Raw genomic sequence first — 14613 nt, 5'->3', positions numbered from 1 at the left:
ACTCATTTAATAAAGATGGAGAGAAAAAAGATTGAAAATTTGTGTGAATGAAGTTTGTGGGTGATGAATGGAGGAAGAGGATGAAATATTTATAGGGGTGGAATTTAGAATATGACCGTTGAAGGAAAAAAAAAATAAAAAATTTGATCATCGCCGAACAGCTCCCCACAGTGGCCGGCGATGATCCGGCGATAGCCCGGCGATAAAACGCCGTTTGGCGTAAAATCGGTAGGAAATTCGCCGAAAAATCGTCGACCTCCTCCCAATGGCCGGCGATAAGTCGGCGATATCCGGCGAAAAATCGCCGGATTATCGCCGTCGCCATTGGGAGTGCTCTAATGGAAATTTGATGCATAGGGTATGGACAGTGGCGGAGCCAAGATTTTAATCATGGGGGTCCAAATTACTAGTTACTCCCTCCGTCCCAAGAAAGATGACCACTTTCTTGGGCGGCACGGGATTTTAGGTAGCTTTATTTTGTGTGTCAAGTGAAGATAGTAAAGTAAGAGAGAGAAAAAAAAGTAGAGAAAAAAGTGTTTCCATTTTTAGTAATAAGTCATCTTGATTGGGACAAACTAAAAAGGAAAGTGAGTCATCTTAAATGGAACAGAGAGAGTACTATTTAATTCGTTGACTGTTTTCGTTGTTAACGACATGGAAAAAATTCAAACATGAGTAATAGAGAGTTACACGTAAAAGATGGATAATTAGATATAATTAGAGGTCATGTAGAAACTAGAGATGACAATGTTGGCATCAAAATAATTAAGACTAGATTTTTTATACAAGTAATAAAGAGCATAGTATTGAAATTGATATTACTAATATTTTATTTATTTATGTGATTAACGAATTATGTTCTATACTGGATTTTTAATAGCAATGAGCATTGTTAAAATTGATTTTAAATAATATTATATGACACATTTGCATGTTTATAAAATTAAAGAAATAATTTTTTATACGTAAATTATGAAAAGCATTCTGTTTGATTACAAAATAGAATTATTTATACAAAATTATTACCTACAACTAGAGAAAATAAATAAAAAAAAAGGTCAGAAAATCCAAATAGAGCATTAATGAAATTTTTCCAAGGAGGCATGGAAAAATAAAACAATACAACGAGGAGCTGGGAATCGAACTCTAAACCAATCAGATGATAGTCCACTATCTAAGCCACCTGTGCTATTTCATAATATACCATGTAATACATAGCTAAAATTCAAATTGGTGAGGGGCCCAAGGGCCCCCCTGGCCCCACCGTGGGTATGGATAAGTTGCATTTTTGCATGCATGAAAGCCTTATTGTGCATATATTGTGTGTAAAAGTGACATCTTTTATTAGAATATTTTTAAATTTCTTATTCTATATTTATATAAATATAATTATTTATATCCATTATTTTCATATTACATATTTGTATTACACCTATGAAATTATTAAGAAAATAATTACAAATTTAATATTTTTTTAGCAAGAAGTACTCTGAATAGTTAATATGATCCATTCAGTATTCACGTCATTAGTTATTCAATATATGAAGTGATTTTAGATCAACACTAGCAATCGTCCGCGATATATCGTCCACGTTAATCTAGATTGAGAATATCAATTACTTGCTTTTACAAAGTACTGTCTGAAATATTAATTAACAAGAAAATCATGTTATTAATAGCGTTTCAAGTGGAAGACTTACAAAGTAAAATATCTATTTAGATGATTATAAGATCAATTTAGTCATGCATAAACTCATTGATTTCATGCTAGAAACACACTTAATTCATGAAAAGAAATTAAACCCTAAATCATAAATTTGATTAATCGATATAACTTACAATTTGTTTCTCCAAAGAATCCTTAGTTGCAAAATAGCTTGAGAGTACCTGCCCGAATGGCTGAAACAATACAACAAATGCGACCAGACTCAATAAGGGAGGAGATCTCCCTCTTGTGCTGACCGGTGGATAAATCAACCGGCACGAATTCATAATCGAGCTGTTTCTCTGCTAAGCAGAGATGAACTCATTTTGCTGCAGAAGAAAAAAGGGGGATCCGAAATGCAAAATGAGAAGAATGAGTTTAAGAGTAGTTAATAAATAATAATATATGAGAGGATATCTAAATCATTTCGTTTACTTAATTTTAGCTATATTTTTTGTGGCATGTTGTGGTTTTGTGACGATGGAAATAAACAATGCACCATATTTCATGGACTTTCGAGATTGAAAATGATTTCCTTGCATCTGCAGCCATCAGTGACTTCGTCGTATATATGCCTGTAATTTCCAATTGAAATTCAATGTGATTAATAAAATTAATCCCATAGTTTGTTACCCCCATCATCCCTTACATAATTAATGTTATAGACACAGGAGTTGGTTTTAATTCTATTGCTTTTGTTGGTCACATATTTTATTTATTATTGCATGCAGGGATTTCAAGTTTTGTTTATGATCGCAATGATTTGTTAATGGTTCATCAACACCCAACAAAGACAACCCTATAGTCTCACTAAAATTATACTATTAATTCATGAGGCCAACAATCCTAGAGCCCAAGTGACTTTTCAATTACTTGACTGTTTATCAACTTATTCTTGTATAGAAGAGAGAACAGACTAATAAACTACATTAAAATTTAATTTCATTAAGTTTTACATGTTCAACTGACAATTTGATTATGAATTTACATTTTATATTCATGTACAATATACTCTTCCACTGTGCTTATTAGATGAGTACATAAATTACTAACACGTCATAAAAAAAGACACTATTGTTGTTACACAATTTGAGTTATTTCAATTTATTATTATTATTTATTACATAATACAGCAATGGGACTAAGTTAGGGGCTTGGGGCTATGGGGATGGTTTATTACAAATATACGCCAAATAGAAGGTATATATTTACTTTAAAATGTGAATAATTCAACGAGCACCCGCAGTTACTCGACCAAAAATGTCAAGTACCAATACTCGAAAATCGTCAAAAGGCATCAATGTTAATACAGAAAGAACTTTCAACTGCTAGAGACTCTTACTAACACCAAACTTAATCAATAACAATAGACATCTCAATTCTCAAATATAACAAGTGAAAACAGCTTGTCGAAATAACATACTCAGAAGAGCAGAATAACACTTTCCTTGTTCCAAAATAGATACAAGGGTCTTTATCATTCAATAGTCAGTGTTGGTACGGGTATGGGCTCTAACAACAAAGATGAGTAGCTTTTATTTGCATGATACCAATGAGAACATAAAAGAAGGGGCATCTTGCCCCTCACAACCAAAACAAACGTGTTTTAGACGACTTCTTAGTGCAAAATGATGAGAAATAACCAGAAAAGGTGTGCGCCTTAAGGTCTGTCTGGTCTTATCAATTTAGTTACCATCCGAGCTCAAAGGTTGACGCAGGAAGCGCTCCATCTGGGCGGCCCTAGTCCTTATAGACATGTCAAATACCTTCTGTGAAAACTCGACAACAAGACCACCGAGAATACTAGGATCAATCTGCAGGATAATAAGCAAAACCATATTACATCAAACAGTCATGTCACTTGGTTAAATTTTACAAGACCGGTAGTTTTTTTTTTTTAAATAACAATTTACCTTCTGTTCAACCTTAACTTTCTTGCCTTGTCCAAGCATGTACTGCAATGTTTCTTTCAATTCTTTCTCCTCCTCTGGGGGCAGAGCCTGCACACAGAATTGGAAGAGTACTCAGTTGAAAGAGGCATAAACCATTATTGAAGTTGCTGGTGAACAAGGCTATGCTAATAATGATCCTCGACTAGACTAGACTAGACAGGATACAAAGTAAACTTAGGAGTGAAATTTTCAGATAGGCCCTCAACGTTTTATTAGTTGATACAAACACTACTACTGAGAAGTAACAAATTTAAAACCAAAAATGAAGCGTGTGCAGTAACTTCCACGAATATGAGGGCCTATTTATATACTTCTATAATGATATTTATTAATTGGAGACAAGAAATCAATCCTTGTACTTAACACTGAGATAGTGAAGGGGCGGATGGCATAATCTGCGACCAGCTCAGCCTGAAGGAAATTAATTAAGTTATACTTTCGCGTGGTCAAGGTAAGTAGACTAATGTAGAAAATATATAGGAGTAATATATGTTCCTGCCTAAAATCACTTTTATAAACAATCACATACTATGATTTGTTTGTTATTTTCTTCTCTCTAATGAAAAACTAAGGAGTTAATAGTTTAATATCAAAATTACAAAACTTACAATCACAGTTGTCACTGTTGCTTTAACTTCCCCTCGATGTGCCATGGTCAGCTCAGAGAATCTCTGAGCCATACGTTCTACATGTCCCAGCCTTCCACCTTCAGCAACGATAACTATAACAAAGATGGCAGAATATGCCTTGTAAGATTACATCTAAACAGCAAGTTAGAAAATACTATCATTGAGTTCAAGGAAGTGAATGCAACAATTTAATCAAGATTAGTATGACAATCATCAATGTGTGTATTCAAGAAAGTGAATGCAGCCTGCTATCAAAATAACCAAACAATAATACAATACCCATGAAGAAACAAACTTATGAAATTTATGTGAGACAGTTGCTTCATTAATTAATTAACCTTCTCAACTTATGAATACACCCTCCACAATCTATTTCTTACTTCATGAGGAGGAATGTTCAAAAAACACAGAAGTGCTGCTTTATATAATCTCAAGTACAATGATAAACGATTGCATCGATTCAAGGGCATCCCATTCTTCTCCCAAAACAATTTCTTCTGTTGCTGTCACTCATTTTACTGATTGAGCCCCGACAATTTCACCCACTCTGAACACCCCATCCCCAACTCACTTCAGCACCTGGAATTATAAATTTATAATATACTTTTTGCCTTCCATTCCCCAAAAACTTCATCATCTACCATCATGACAGAGCTGACTCATTTTCCTTCAAACATACGATACTCCAATGGCAGTAAAACTACTTATTAGCTTATCTTATGTTCTTAAATCCACAAGAACCAAAAATACAATCAACCACATCCCAGTTCAAATCAAGGTGCCATATGAGTGCCCTCTAGTGAGATCAACTAGCAAAAAATCATCATCAAATATACAAAAACAAAACTTCACATTTTGACACTAACCCAAGAAGTTCTTAGTGATTTCTGAAAATTTAGCTTGGTCGCAAATATCAGTAATAGCCTTCTTTCTTGTATCCGCGTCAACTGATACATCCCTCATGAATTGAGAAAATGTAGGGCTTTTCTTCGAAGCCTCAATTAGGGAAAGAAGCTCAGATTCAACCTTGTCCAGTGCATTGGCTTTGACAGCTGCGATATACAAAGCTGAAGCATAGTTTCCAGACACCCCAAACATTGTCACAGGCACCTAAAATGAAATCGATCAACATTGAATCCAAGATATTACAATGCCCCACACAGCATTAGAATAGGATCTTTTCCATTAGCACAGTTACAAAAAGTTGATTGTTTGTTTCAACCAGAAAACATAAACTTGGCATAACATAGATCATCATTTGACCGGTCACAATTTATAAGTACAAGGTTCATACTACCATATTCCAAAAAAACTGTACAAGTAGCAGCAATATTGGCAAGAGGAAAAAAGCTTGACATTGAACTGTGAATCTAACTTCCACGATCAGCTCAATGAAGCACCAAAATGAAGCAAATTAAAAAGTATCTACGATGAACATATTTCCTAGAAGCCCCAACTTGTGCATCCATATGTCGCCTACTTAAGAAACCATGTAGCGGAAAAGATTTAGCTTTGATAGGATGACACAGAATCAATATAAAAAAAATTTCTGTTCTTCAAGGTATCAAGTACATACTACAGATGTTAGGAAACACACTCCTAATCTGTCAATTGATCAGATAATCAAGTAGTATATGCATTAAACAGAAATTCTATAGAAATGGGTAACTTCAAGAACTTTGGGAAGTAAAGAAAATAAAAGAATGGAGCAGATAAAAGTCGTAGTTATCAAATCAGAACCAAATCACAATTTATGCCAGCATTGGTCCACTATAACACAACTTTTTAGCAACAACTGATACAGCTAAAAACTTCAACACACCTCAGGAAACTGGTCCAATATATGCACAAACTGAATGGGCGAACATAAGCATAAACATTAAATTTGTACTGTTCTGCTGAGCAAATTGTGATTCCAAAAAATAAAAGCATTTCATGAAAGAAGGGAAAGGACATAGTTGTCATAAATAACAACATAGACGCAAGAAAATCTAAAAATGTCAGAAATAAATTTGTCTATGTAAAGAGCAGCACTTTAGAATATTAGGCTTAAGCCTGGTTTGGAAAATTATAACATTTCAAACGAAACTAGAAGTGCATGACTAACAGGCCTTCTCAAACAAGTCATTCATGATTTTCATCCACCAAACAATTCTAACCTCACTTTACATGCAAAATGGAATGACAATTACCTTGACCTTCTTCTCTTTTGCAGGAGCGGCGGTAGCATAGCTCTTCGCGGACTGAAATACATTACATAAAATAACGGCTTAAAATTATTCCATGTTTTCACATATAATACTGTAATAATATAACAAAAAGAAAAAAGAAAAAAAACCATCCTGTGGCGGTGTGTGTGTGTGTGTTTTGGGCATTTGCAACTTGGTAAAACAATGGCCACACTGTAGTTATAAAAATGCTAAGATTTTGATGGTCTACCACATTTCCATGCGTGGAACAAACAACAGCATATGGCAATCCATAAAAAAATATCAATAGAATCATCAATTGAACGAAATAAGGGAAAAAAATCAAATTTAAAAAATACTGGAAAAGATTAATTCCTCCGCGGAGACTTCCGAAATGCGTTGAATAATAGAAGGACAAACAACAAAATGGAATCGATTGAACAGCATCTCTGAGAACATAAGATGAAAAATAGTAAATCGAAGATCCGTAAGTATACCTCGAGAGTAGGGCAAACGACGGATCTCTGGGCGGAGGAGGAGTTAGCAGCGGTGAGAGCTCGGCGGAGGAGAGGAAGACCAGATCTAAATCGCCCTGCCATTGCCGAAGCGAATTTTGTGAATTTGTTTTTGCTGATTTAATTTTGGTGAATCTGCGTATGGAGATGAGTTTTTCGCTTTGCGACTGCTTAAACACTGCGCCTTCAAAATGGGAAAGGGTAAATGGGAACCCTCTCACCCTCGATGTATGGCATTTAGGTGCTACCTAGGTTATTAGTTTCCACGTGTCCTTTAATTATAATTTCCATCTTCTATTTATACCGCAGTATATTATGTTGAGTAAAATAAAATTTCAAAATATAACGAATGATACAAAAAAATTTGTTCCAAAAATATAATTACACAAATATTTCGTTAATTTTCTTTTTTGAATTCCACTACCACTAGTATACATTAGATAGTATACTACTTCATAAAAAGTATATAAACTTTATATAAACTTTTAAAGAGACATGAGTTTTAATGCACAATTAATAAAGTAAGAAAAAAATAAAAAATATATTAAAATACTACTGGAGATTGCTCCTCTTATTAGAAGGAAAAAAATTTCTTAAAGAGAAAGTTCATAATTCTAAAAACAGATTAAAATAAAAATAATACAATACATAATTTTAAAGAGAGAGTATAATTTATAAAAGTTTGTATTGTGTCTTTTGTTATCTAGATGTGTGTCATAACAAACATATCAATAATTCCTATAACAAAAAATAAAATATTATCTGGAATGATGAGACACACTCCTAGTCTCCTACAATAGTTTCGATAATAATCTCGCTAGTATTTTAGTACTGTATAAGTATCAAGTCATTATTAGAAAATTGGAGTATCATTACATTTTACCTGTGACATTTCATAAAAGATGGCATCACATATATCCTATCACCTTGACATAATGCTCTATTTGTTTCTTAAAAATAATTATTTTTAGAATAACATAGATTTTAATGCAAAATTAGTAAGAGAGATTAATAGAATGTGTTAATAAAAAATTGTGTTCTACCGCATAAAGAGGAAGAACTTTCCTAAAATTAAGTGTTTCTATTTTTAGAAAACAGAGGAATACTAAAAAGTAAAATATCTATTAATAATAATAATTTGATACGTATTTAACAAAAATATGTGTCTTCTTTCAATTGTCGAAGTTAGATCTTTTTTATTAGGTGCCAAGAAAGCTAAACTTATTCAACAAACATCAAAATAATCGAGCAAATTCATAAAGTTTGACAACAATGTAGTAAGGAAATTTATAACTAATCAAGCAAATTCACTTGTGTTTTGGGCCAGTGTAACCGGGCTAGGGCTATTTCTGGTGTGGGCTAATCGGTCAACAATTTTCTATAATAACCTTCTCAGTTTATTCGGGTGGACCCATCGAACTAGGACTATAAAGACCTAACATAATGTATATTAAAATAATACTCCATCCACCGACCAATAAAGACGAGTTTTGATTTGACACGAATTTTATAAAATATAATAAAAAGTTGGTTGAAAATGTTAGTGGAAATCTATATCCTATTTTCATGTATTTCCTCCGTCCCATAAAAATATGAACTTTTTCCTTTTTAATCCGTCTCACAAGAATATATACTCCCTCCGTCCTTTATAATTTGTCACCATTTGATCTGGCACGAATTTTAAGAAATGTAATATAAAGTGAGTTGAAAAAGTTATTGGCATGTTGGTCCTGCTTTTATACTATATCAGTTTTATAGTAAAATGTGAGTAAGAATGAGTTGAGTTAGTGGAATGTGAGATCCACTGCAAAAAATGGTAAAAGTGAAAGGTGTCAAAATTTTAGAGACGGATGAAAGTGGAAATAAGTGACAAATTTTTAGGGACGGAGGAAGTACTTTCAAATTTTGGAAAGTCTTTTCTCTTTAATAAAGTGAGACTCATTCTCCACTAACAATACTTTAATTACTTTTTCTCTCTATCTCTCCCTCTTACTTTATTAATTTTACGTTAAAATCCGTACCGAACTCAAAGTGTATATTATTTTGATACATAGGGTGTATTAGTTTTATAATAAAATGTTAAAATGAGATAAATTTAGAGGAATGTGAGGTCCATTAGTAAAATAGTGAAAAAGAAAAAAAAAAAATTAATAATGGAGGAATGAAAATAGTAAAATAAAAAATTTATTAGTGGATGAAAGGAGATACCATAGATATTGGTCGGCTATTTAAACACCTCATCAATCAGTGTGGCTCTATTTATATCCAAATATTTGTTTAGTGTGGCTCAAGTAACTTAATTTAGTACGTTGCCCCAAGGAACAAATTAGTCTTCTAGACTTCGTGGAGTGCTTGGTTACAATTACTGCCACATATATAATGTCTCTCATGGCTCATATGACTTGGTTTCGAATATAGAAAAACATACGACGCGAATTGGTAAAATTTTATATCATATAACTTGCATGAAAATATCGGTGGATGTCATTGTTAATGAGATTAACGATATCGATTATTCATAATAAGATAATATGTTGATTTAAATATCACCAATTTATTAAATAAATATAAATTTGAAATTACGGGATGAGCTTGAAATTGATCAAAATATGTGATTTTTATAGCAAATTTTCTCATTAATTTAAATACTATACTAGCGCCAAATAGGTTTATGGTCTTTAAAGTTTTGGAGGGAGTGATGCTTGCAAATAAATTTTAGTATTTCAAGCTAAATTTAGATGGTGCATATAATTATGTCATAGGTAGTCTATTACTCTATTTAGCTCTATACAAAATGACGCTCTATAACTCATTTTTGTCTTCCAGAATACAAATAAAATAATGGCCAAAACTTATTTTATCCTTTCAACTTTTAGATGAGGCTGGAGATCCACTTATGCTCATAAGCTTCAAATGAGATCATGTTTACAAATCAACTATGACTTTCATACTTTTGACAGGATAACACCTAAATATCATAGGTCATCCATCAAACTTAAGATATAAAAAATAAGTTAGAGTGTTTTGAATTACAGTCAACCAAGAATTTGCTCCCAAATCAAATTTGGTCTATCAAATTTTAGATGAGATGATGCTTAGAAGTTAACTTTTGCATACCAAGTTTCAAATGAGATTATGAATTGTAAACATGAAATCATATTCACATGTAAATTTTTCTCTCTCAAGCTCCCCGTTACACATAAATTACTTTTATAAATGAGTAAAGTATAAGAATATTTCACATGCTATAATAATAATAATAATAATAATATAAATTTACTATAAATCATAAGGAAAATAATTTTTACCGGTTATTTTATTTTTAATCGAATAACATCAGTGTATATATAGATATATACAAATCGAATAAAGTAGAAGAAGCCAGAATTGGTATAATTAATGTGTGACCCCAATAATCGAGAAAAGGGGACAAGATTTCATAACAAAAAACTGGGTCCTCGTGACCTTGTACGATTTGGACAAGTGTAGAATTCTCGACACTAAAAAAAAAACGAAAAAAAGGAAATGCACATCGCAAACCCCACATAAACCAAACCAAAATTAAAATTTCCCCTTAATTCCAAATTCCATCTTTGTGATTATCTCAAACATAAATTCAATCACTAAAATCTCTCATCATCAGAAATCAAGCTTGATTCGTGAAAAAGATGCTGCAATTGTTCTTCGCGGTGGCCTTCTCTGCAGTGCCGTTGACTCTCTACATCTCTCCAATCAGAAATCTGAGCCGATTTTTAGAGACAGTTGATGAGATTTGGAGAGAGACCAGGTTCACTTCTCGTAGATTCTACCCTCGTTTAAGGTATGCTTATCGAGGCCTCCTCAATTGCCTCCTCTGCGACACTAATTAGCTCTTAGGATTGGATGTAAAAGTGAATCTCGTTTTCTTTCGTTTTTTATAAAGCGTTTTTTCGCTGCTTAGGGGAATAAATAATATTTTCGATCATTTTTTCAATTTCATCTTGTGTTTTTCGCTCTTGTATATATTCTTTCTGAAATTTCTTGAATTATGAGATATGTAATCATATTTGATGTGATGATTCAAGAAATCATGAATCTTGTTTCGTTTATGTTTTTGTAATCATAATTAGAAAAAATCACACTGCAGTGGAGTTTCTATATCCATAAAAGAAAATTCAACTTTTATATAGAGAATGCTAATTTTGGTCAAGAAGGATTACAATAAGTAAATGTTTTCATTCCACACGAATGATTAAAAAATGGAAAGAATGAAAGAATTGTGATTATTTGTGCATATTTGTTGTGTGTATTAACTTGATAGAGTGCAAGGTTTTAGGAACCAGAAAACATCCAAAGATCTTGCTTCTTTCTCAGAAATCTCTCCTCCTCCATGGTTGCTGCTCTTCATTACTTCCTTCTCCATCTGCTTCAAATCCTTCAAAACTCCTCTCTCCTATTTCACCCAATCATAATATTTAGTAGTTAGCATAACTTGTTACATTCAAGATAAGCTAAAGCATAAATTTCTACTAATGAATCTACCAAACATTTGAAGATAAAGAAATCACTTTGATTCTTATAAATGGGATTTAGTTTAACTTGTGATGAAAAGAGTATGGATGCTACACATACCATAGGCCTCGGCCGGAGAGGCTTGGGCGTCGCGGAAAAGCACTGTGGAGTGGGAGGACAAGTGCGGATTGGCAGCTTGCCCTCGGCATCAAGGTGTTTGATTCTGTTCACGTCCACAGTAATCGGGGTGTTCTCTCCATCTTCGTTTCTCCTGTAGGAACAAATTCAACTTCACATAAGCTAGAAACTCCTAAAATTAACCATTTCTACCAGTTCCTACTGTCACAAAACTCACTTCTTCCTTCTCAGCCTCCCCTTGGAACCGCCCGTCTCCAGCAACGGCTTCCTTTCGCTCAGAATCCCAACACTTGTTTCTTCTGTGTGATTCTCCGCGCTCTCCTTATCTTGAGCCCTCGTAGTCAATTTCTTCAGCTCATTGCAGAACTCGGAAACTTTACTCAGCAAATCCGTGCCCGAGAACAGATTCCTCGCAGACAAAGTGCTTCTCAGCTTCGGTGCTCCCTCGTTAGCATAGCTATCTTCTTTCTTGTTAGCGCTTGACTTGGTTGCAGCCTTTCCAAACCGAGCCTTGTGTTGCAAGGGGGTTGAGAAATTGGGATCTTGATTCTCAGCATCTTCGGCTACTAATCCGAAAGGCTGATTCGTCCCTCTCTTCTTCAGCGTTGCATCTCTACATAAGTGAATTGAGCTAATGAGTAAATATGCATAACAGATTAAAACTTGTTGCAATCTTGAACTGGAATTTGTGTAGTATACCTGTTGCCTCGTTGATAAGCAGGAATATCGGAAACACTAGCTGATCTTTGAATCTGCGTTGTGACAAATTGAGACACTATATTAGAATGCCAATATCAACCCTAATTTTTGGGCGAAATATGCACTTCTTGCAATTGAAATGGTAATTCATAACCAAATTAAAAAACAAAATCGAAATTGAATTCCTTGATAAATATAAACAAAACCTTGGCTTTGGAACTGGAGAGAGGAGTGATGTCTTTCTGATTGAAGAAGTCTTCAACTTTCTTGGGGTGATCGCAATCTAATTGAAGCAAGAAGAAAAACACAAAACCTCAACCAAAACCCCCAAGGAAAATGCGATTATCAAAAAAAGCAATTGTGCGAATTACCTGGGCGGCAGAACCAGGCTTCATCATCAACGGGATCATCCTGGGCGGTCAAATCAACCCATTTTGGAGCATTGATGTGTTCATACAAATCGTCGATCACTACTCTCGAATCGATGGTTTTCCAATCGATAATTGCTACCTCCATTCAATTGCAGTATGAGTGAATCAATCGGCAACGAAATTGTATCTCAGCGGCGAGAGTGGGGATCCCAATTTGCAGAATGATTATCGATCAACACCGCCTTTTTTTAGAGAGAAGGGGGAAACAGAGCTGAGATAGTAGACCGTTAGTGTGGGTCCCGCGGCATTATTTATAATTTTACGTTAATTAATTCATTTTCGACCGTTGGAGATTTTTCACATTTAATTTGACGTTTTTTTTCCACAGGAAGGGAACTTTATTCTGCAAATTAATTAGGGCCTTTCTAAACTAGTTTATACGACCTGTATTATGCAAAAGTTGGTGCATAATGACTACATTTACACATCCTAATAGTAAGAAAATTGATTTATGCGCACTTGTTAAAATTTAAATGGCAAATCATGAAGTTTTAAATATTCTTAATTGTCCCATTTGACCAAATATATGCTATTTTAAAAATTCTTAGGCTCAAAGCAACGTTGATTAGTCATCCATGACGTCTATTAATACGCATTTACGTTACTAGACAGTACCAAAACTTAGCATCAATTTGCCCTGTAAAAAAGTTGTCATGGGACAATTTTTAATTTTTGAAACTTCATGATCTGTCATTCAACTCTAATTTCTGATTGAGCGGTGTTGGGTTGCCTCAGATCCATCTTACAGAAAATTGGGCCGAATAAAAAGTCAAAATACCCTAATTAAAGCCCAGCTTAACTCCTCCCACATTACATGGACTAATAGATGACTTTTTTTTTTTAATCAATTATGTTCGATGTAAAATATGATTTTAACAGTTTTTTTTTGTACTACTCTTAAACTTCAACAAAATAAACCAAACCCTTCTACATCTATACTCCCATTCTTCCTTCATTTGGAAAAAAGAAAAAATAATGAGCCTGATTAATGGAAAAAATATATTCGTGGAAGCTAGTTACATAACACTATCGATTTACATTTCACAACATAAAAGTAAACAGCAAGAACGCCTATCTATCTAGTACCCTACCTAGGTGTATAGAAATGATGTAACATGATAAAAATTTAAATAGAATATTTTGTCCTTATAAGGCCCCATTATTTAAAACAAACACAACTAAATAAAACCTCCATCATGTAGGCGTAGCTTACTTTATAAAAAAATTGATGATAACCACACAAATAACATAATTACTTAATTCTACTTTCCTCTCTCACTTGATCGCTTGAATCATTAACTAATAGCTTTAGTTGCATGACATACTTCGTAGTGAACATTGATTTCATCGACACTACTTTACTGGGTTAATGTACCTAAAAATATTTTTTGATCTATTATTTGATAGGTATACTCATTTTTCTTTTTCTTTTTTTACTTATATACTCCTTCCGTTCCATACAAGCTATCCGCATTTTTTAGTAGCAGATGCTTTTTGAAGTTGTTAATTGGAAAAAGTAGAAAGAAAAAAGTAATGGAATATTTTAATGAGAAAAGAGGGGATTTATTTCTAAATATAGAAAATTGACATCCGGAGTAAAACAAATTAAAAAGGAAATGTGGACATCTTGAATAAAAATAGAGGAGCTACTTAGCTAATTATCTTTAAAAATCTGTATACAAAAATAAATTAAAAATGATAACTACACATGAAAAATGTGTTTCCATATGTTTATGACACACTTATAAATTTGTGTTAAAATAAAACTCATTACTCATTAGTATGTGAATTCATTCATTAAAATTATTAATAGAAATAAATTAATTAAAAAATTATATTCTTTCCATCTCACAATAGGAGTCAC

At 33.3% G+C, this 14613-nt stretch overlaps 2 protein-coding genes across 3 annotated transcripts; both read right to left on the bottom strand.

The window, feature by feature from the left end:
• Positions 1-3114: 3114 nt before the first annotated feature.
• On the bottom strand, positions 3115-7193 carry LOC125189094 (ATP synthase subunit O, mitochondrial). Of its 2 annotated transcripts, XR_007170823.1 has the most exons (7): positions 6973-7193; positions 6479-6529; positions 5153-5396; positions 4266-4378; positions 4022-4068; positions 3619-3705; positions 3289-3519 (listed from the first exon to the last, which is right to left on the bottom strand). XR_007170823.1 is itself a non-coding variant. In XM_048086287.1 (6 exons), exons 1-6 carry the CDS (start codon positions 7072-7074, stop codon positions 3391-3393), a joined length of 726 nt encoding a protein of 241 aa, XP_047942244.1. In that variant the 5' UTR covers positions 7075-7189; the 3' UTR covers positions 3115-3390. The 2 variants fall into 2 exon arrangements, 1 of the variants encoding a protein (XP_047942244.1); XM_048086287.1 differs by lacking the exon at positions 4022-4068 and having other exon boundaries at positions 3115-3519; positions 6973-7189.
• Positions 7194-11129: 3936 nt separating this feature from the next.
• On the bottom strand, positions 11130-12934 carry LOC125186837. The gene is made up of 6 exons (XM_048083300.1): positions 12690-12934; positions 12525-12601; positions 12319-12371; positions 11837-12232; positions 11602-11752; positions 11130-11422 (listed from the first exon to the last, which is right to left on the bottom strand). The coding sequence occupies exons 1-6, from the start codon at positions 12832-12834 to the stop codon at positions 11279-11281; spliced, it is 966 nt and encodes a 321-aa protein (XP_047939257.1). The 5' UTR covers positions 12835-12934; the 3' UTR covers positions 11130-11278.
• Between the last annotated feature and the right edge of the window lie 1679 nt (positions 12935-14613).

Source organism: Salvia hispanica, chromosome 5, assembly GCF_023119035.1.
Source record: "Salvia hispanica cultivar TCC Black 2014 chromosome 5, UniMelb_Shisp_WGS_1.0, whole genome shotgun sequence".
Classification (NCBI taxonomy): Eukaryota; Viridiplantae; Streptophyta; class Magnoliopsida; order Lamiales; family Lamiaceae; genus Salvia; species Salvia hispanica.
This window is presented reverse-complemented; position numbering and strand designations above follow the sequence as displayed.

Bases quoted from the DNA above. Each gene is read 5' to 3' on its own strand.
- LOC125189094 (XM_048086287.1), bottom strand. From the start codon at position 7,074: ATGGCAGGGCGATTTAGATCTGGTCTTCCTCTCCTCCGCCGAGCTCTC. The intron at 5,397-6,478 runs GTAATTGTCATT...ATTTCATTTTAG, and splicing joins CAAAAGAGAAGAAGGTCAAG to GTGCCTGTGACAATGTTTGG. The intron at 4,379-5,152 runs GTTAGTGTCAAA...TCTTTGTTATAG, and splicing joins AATCACTAAGAACTTCTTGG to TTATCGTTGCTGAAGGTGGA.
- LOC125186837 (XM_048083300.1), bottom strand. From the start codon at position 12,834: ATGGAGGTAGCAATTATCGATTGGAAAACCATCGATTCGAGAGTAGTG. The intron at 12,233-12,318 runs GTATACTACACA...TCACTTATGTAG, and splicing joins GCTTATCAACGAGGCAACAG to AGATGCAACGCTGAAGAAGA. The intron at 11,753-11,836 runs GTGAGTTTTGTG...TTGTTCCTACAG, and splicing joins GGGAGGCTGAGAAGGAAGAA to GAGAAACGAAGATGGAGAGA.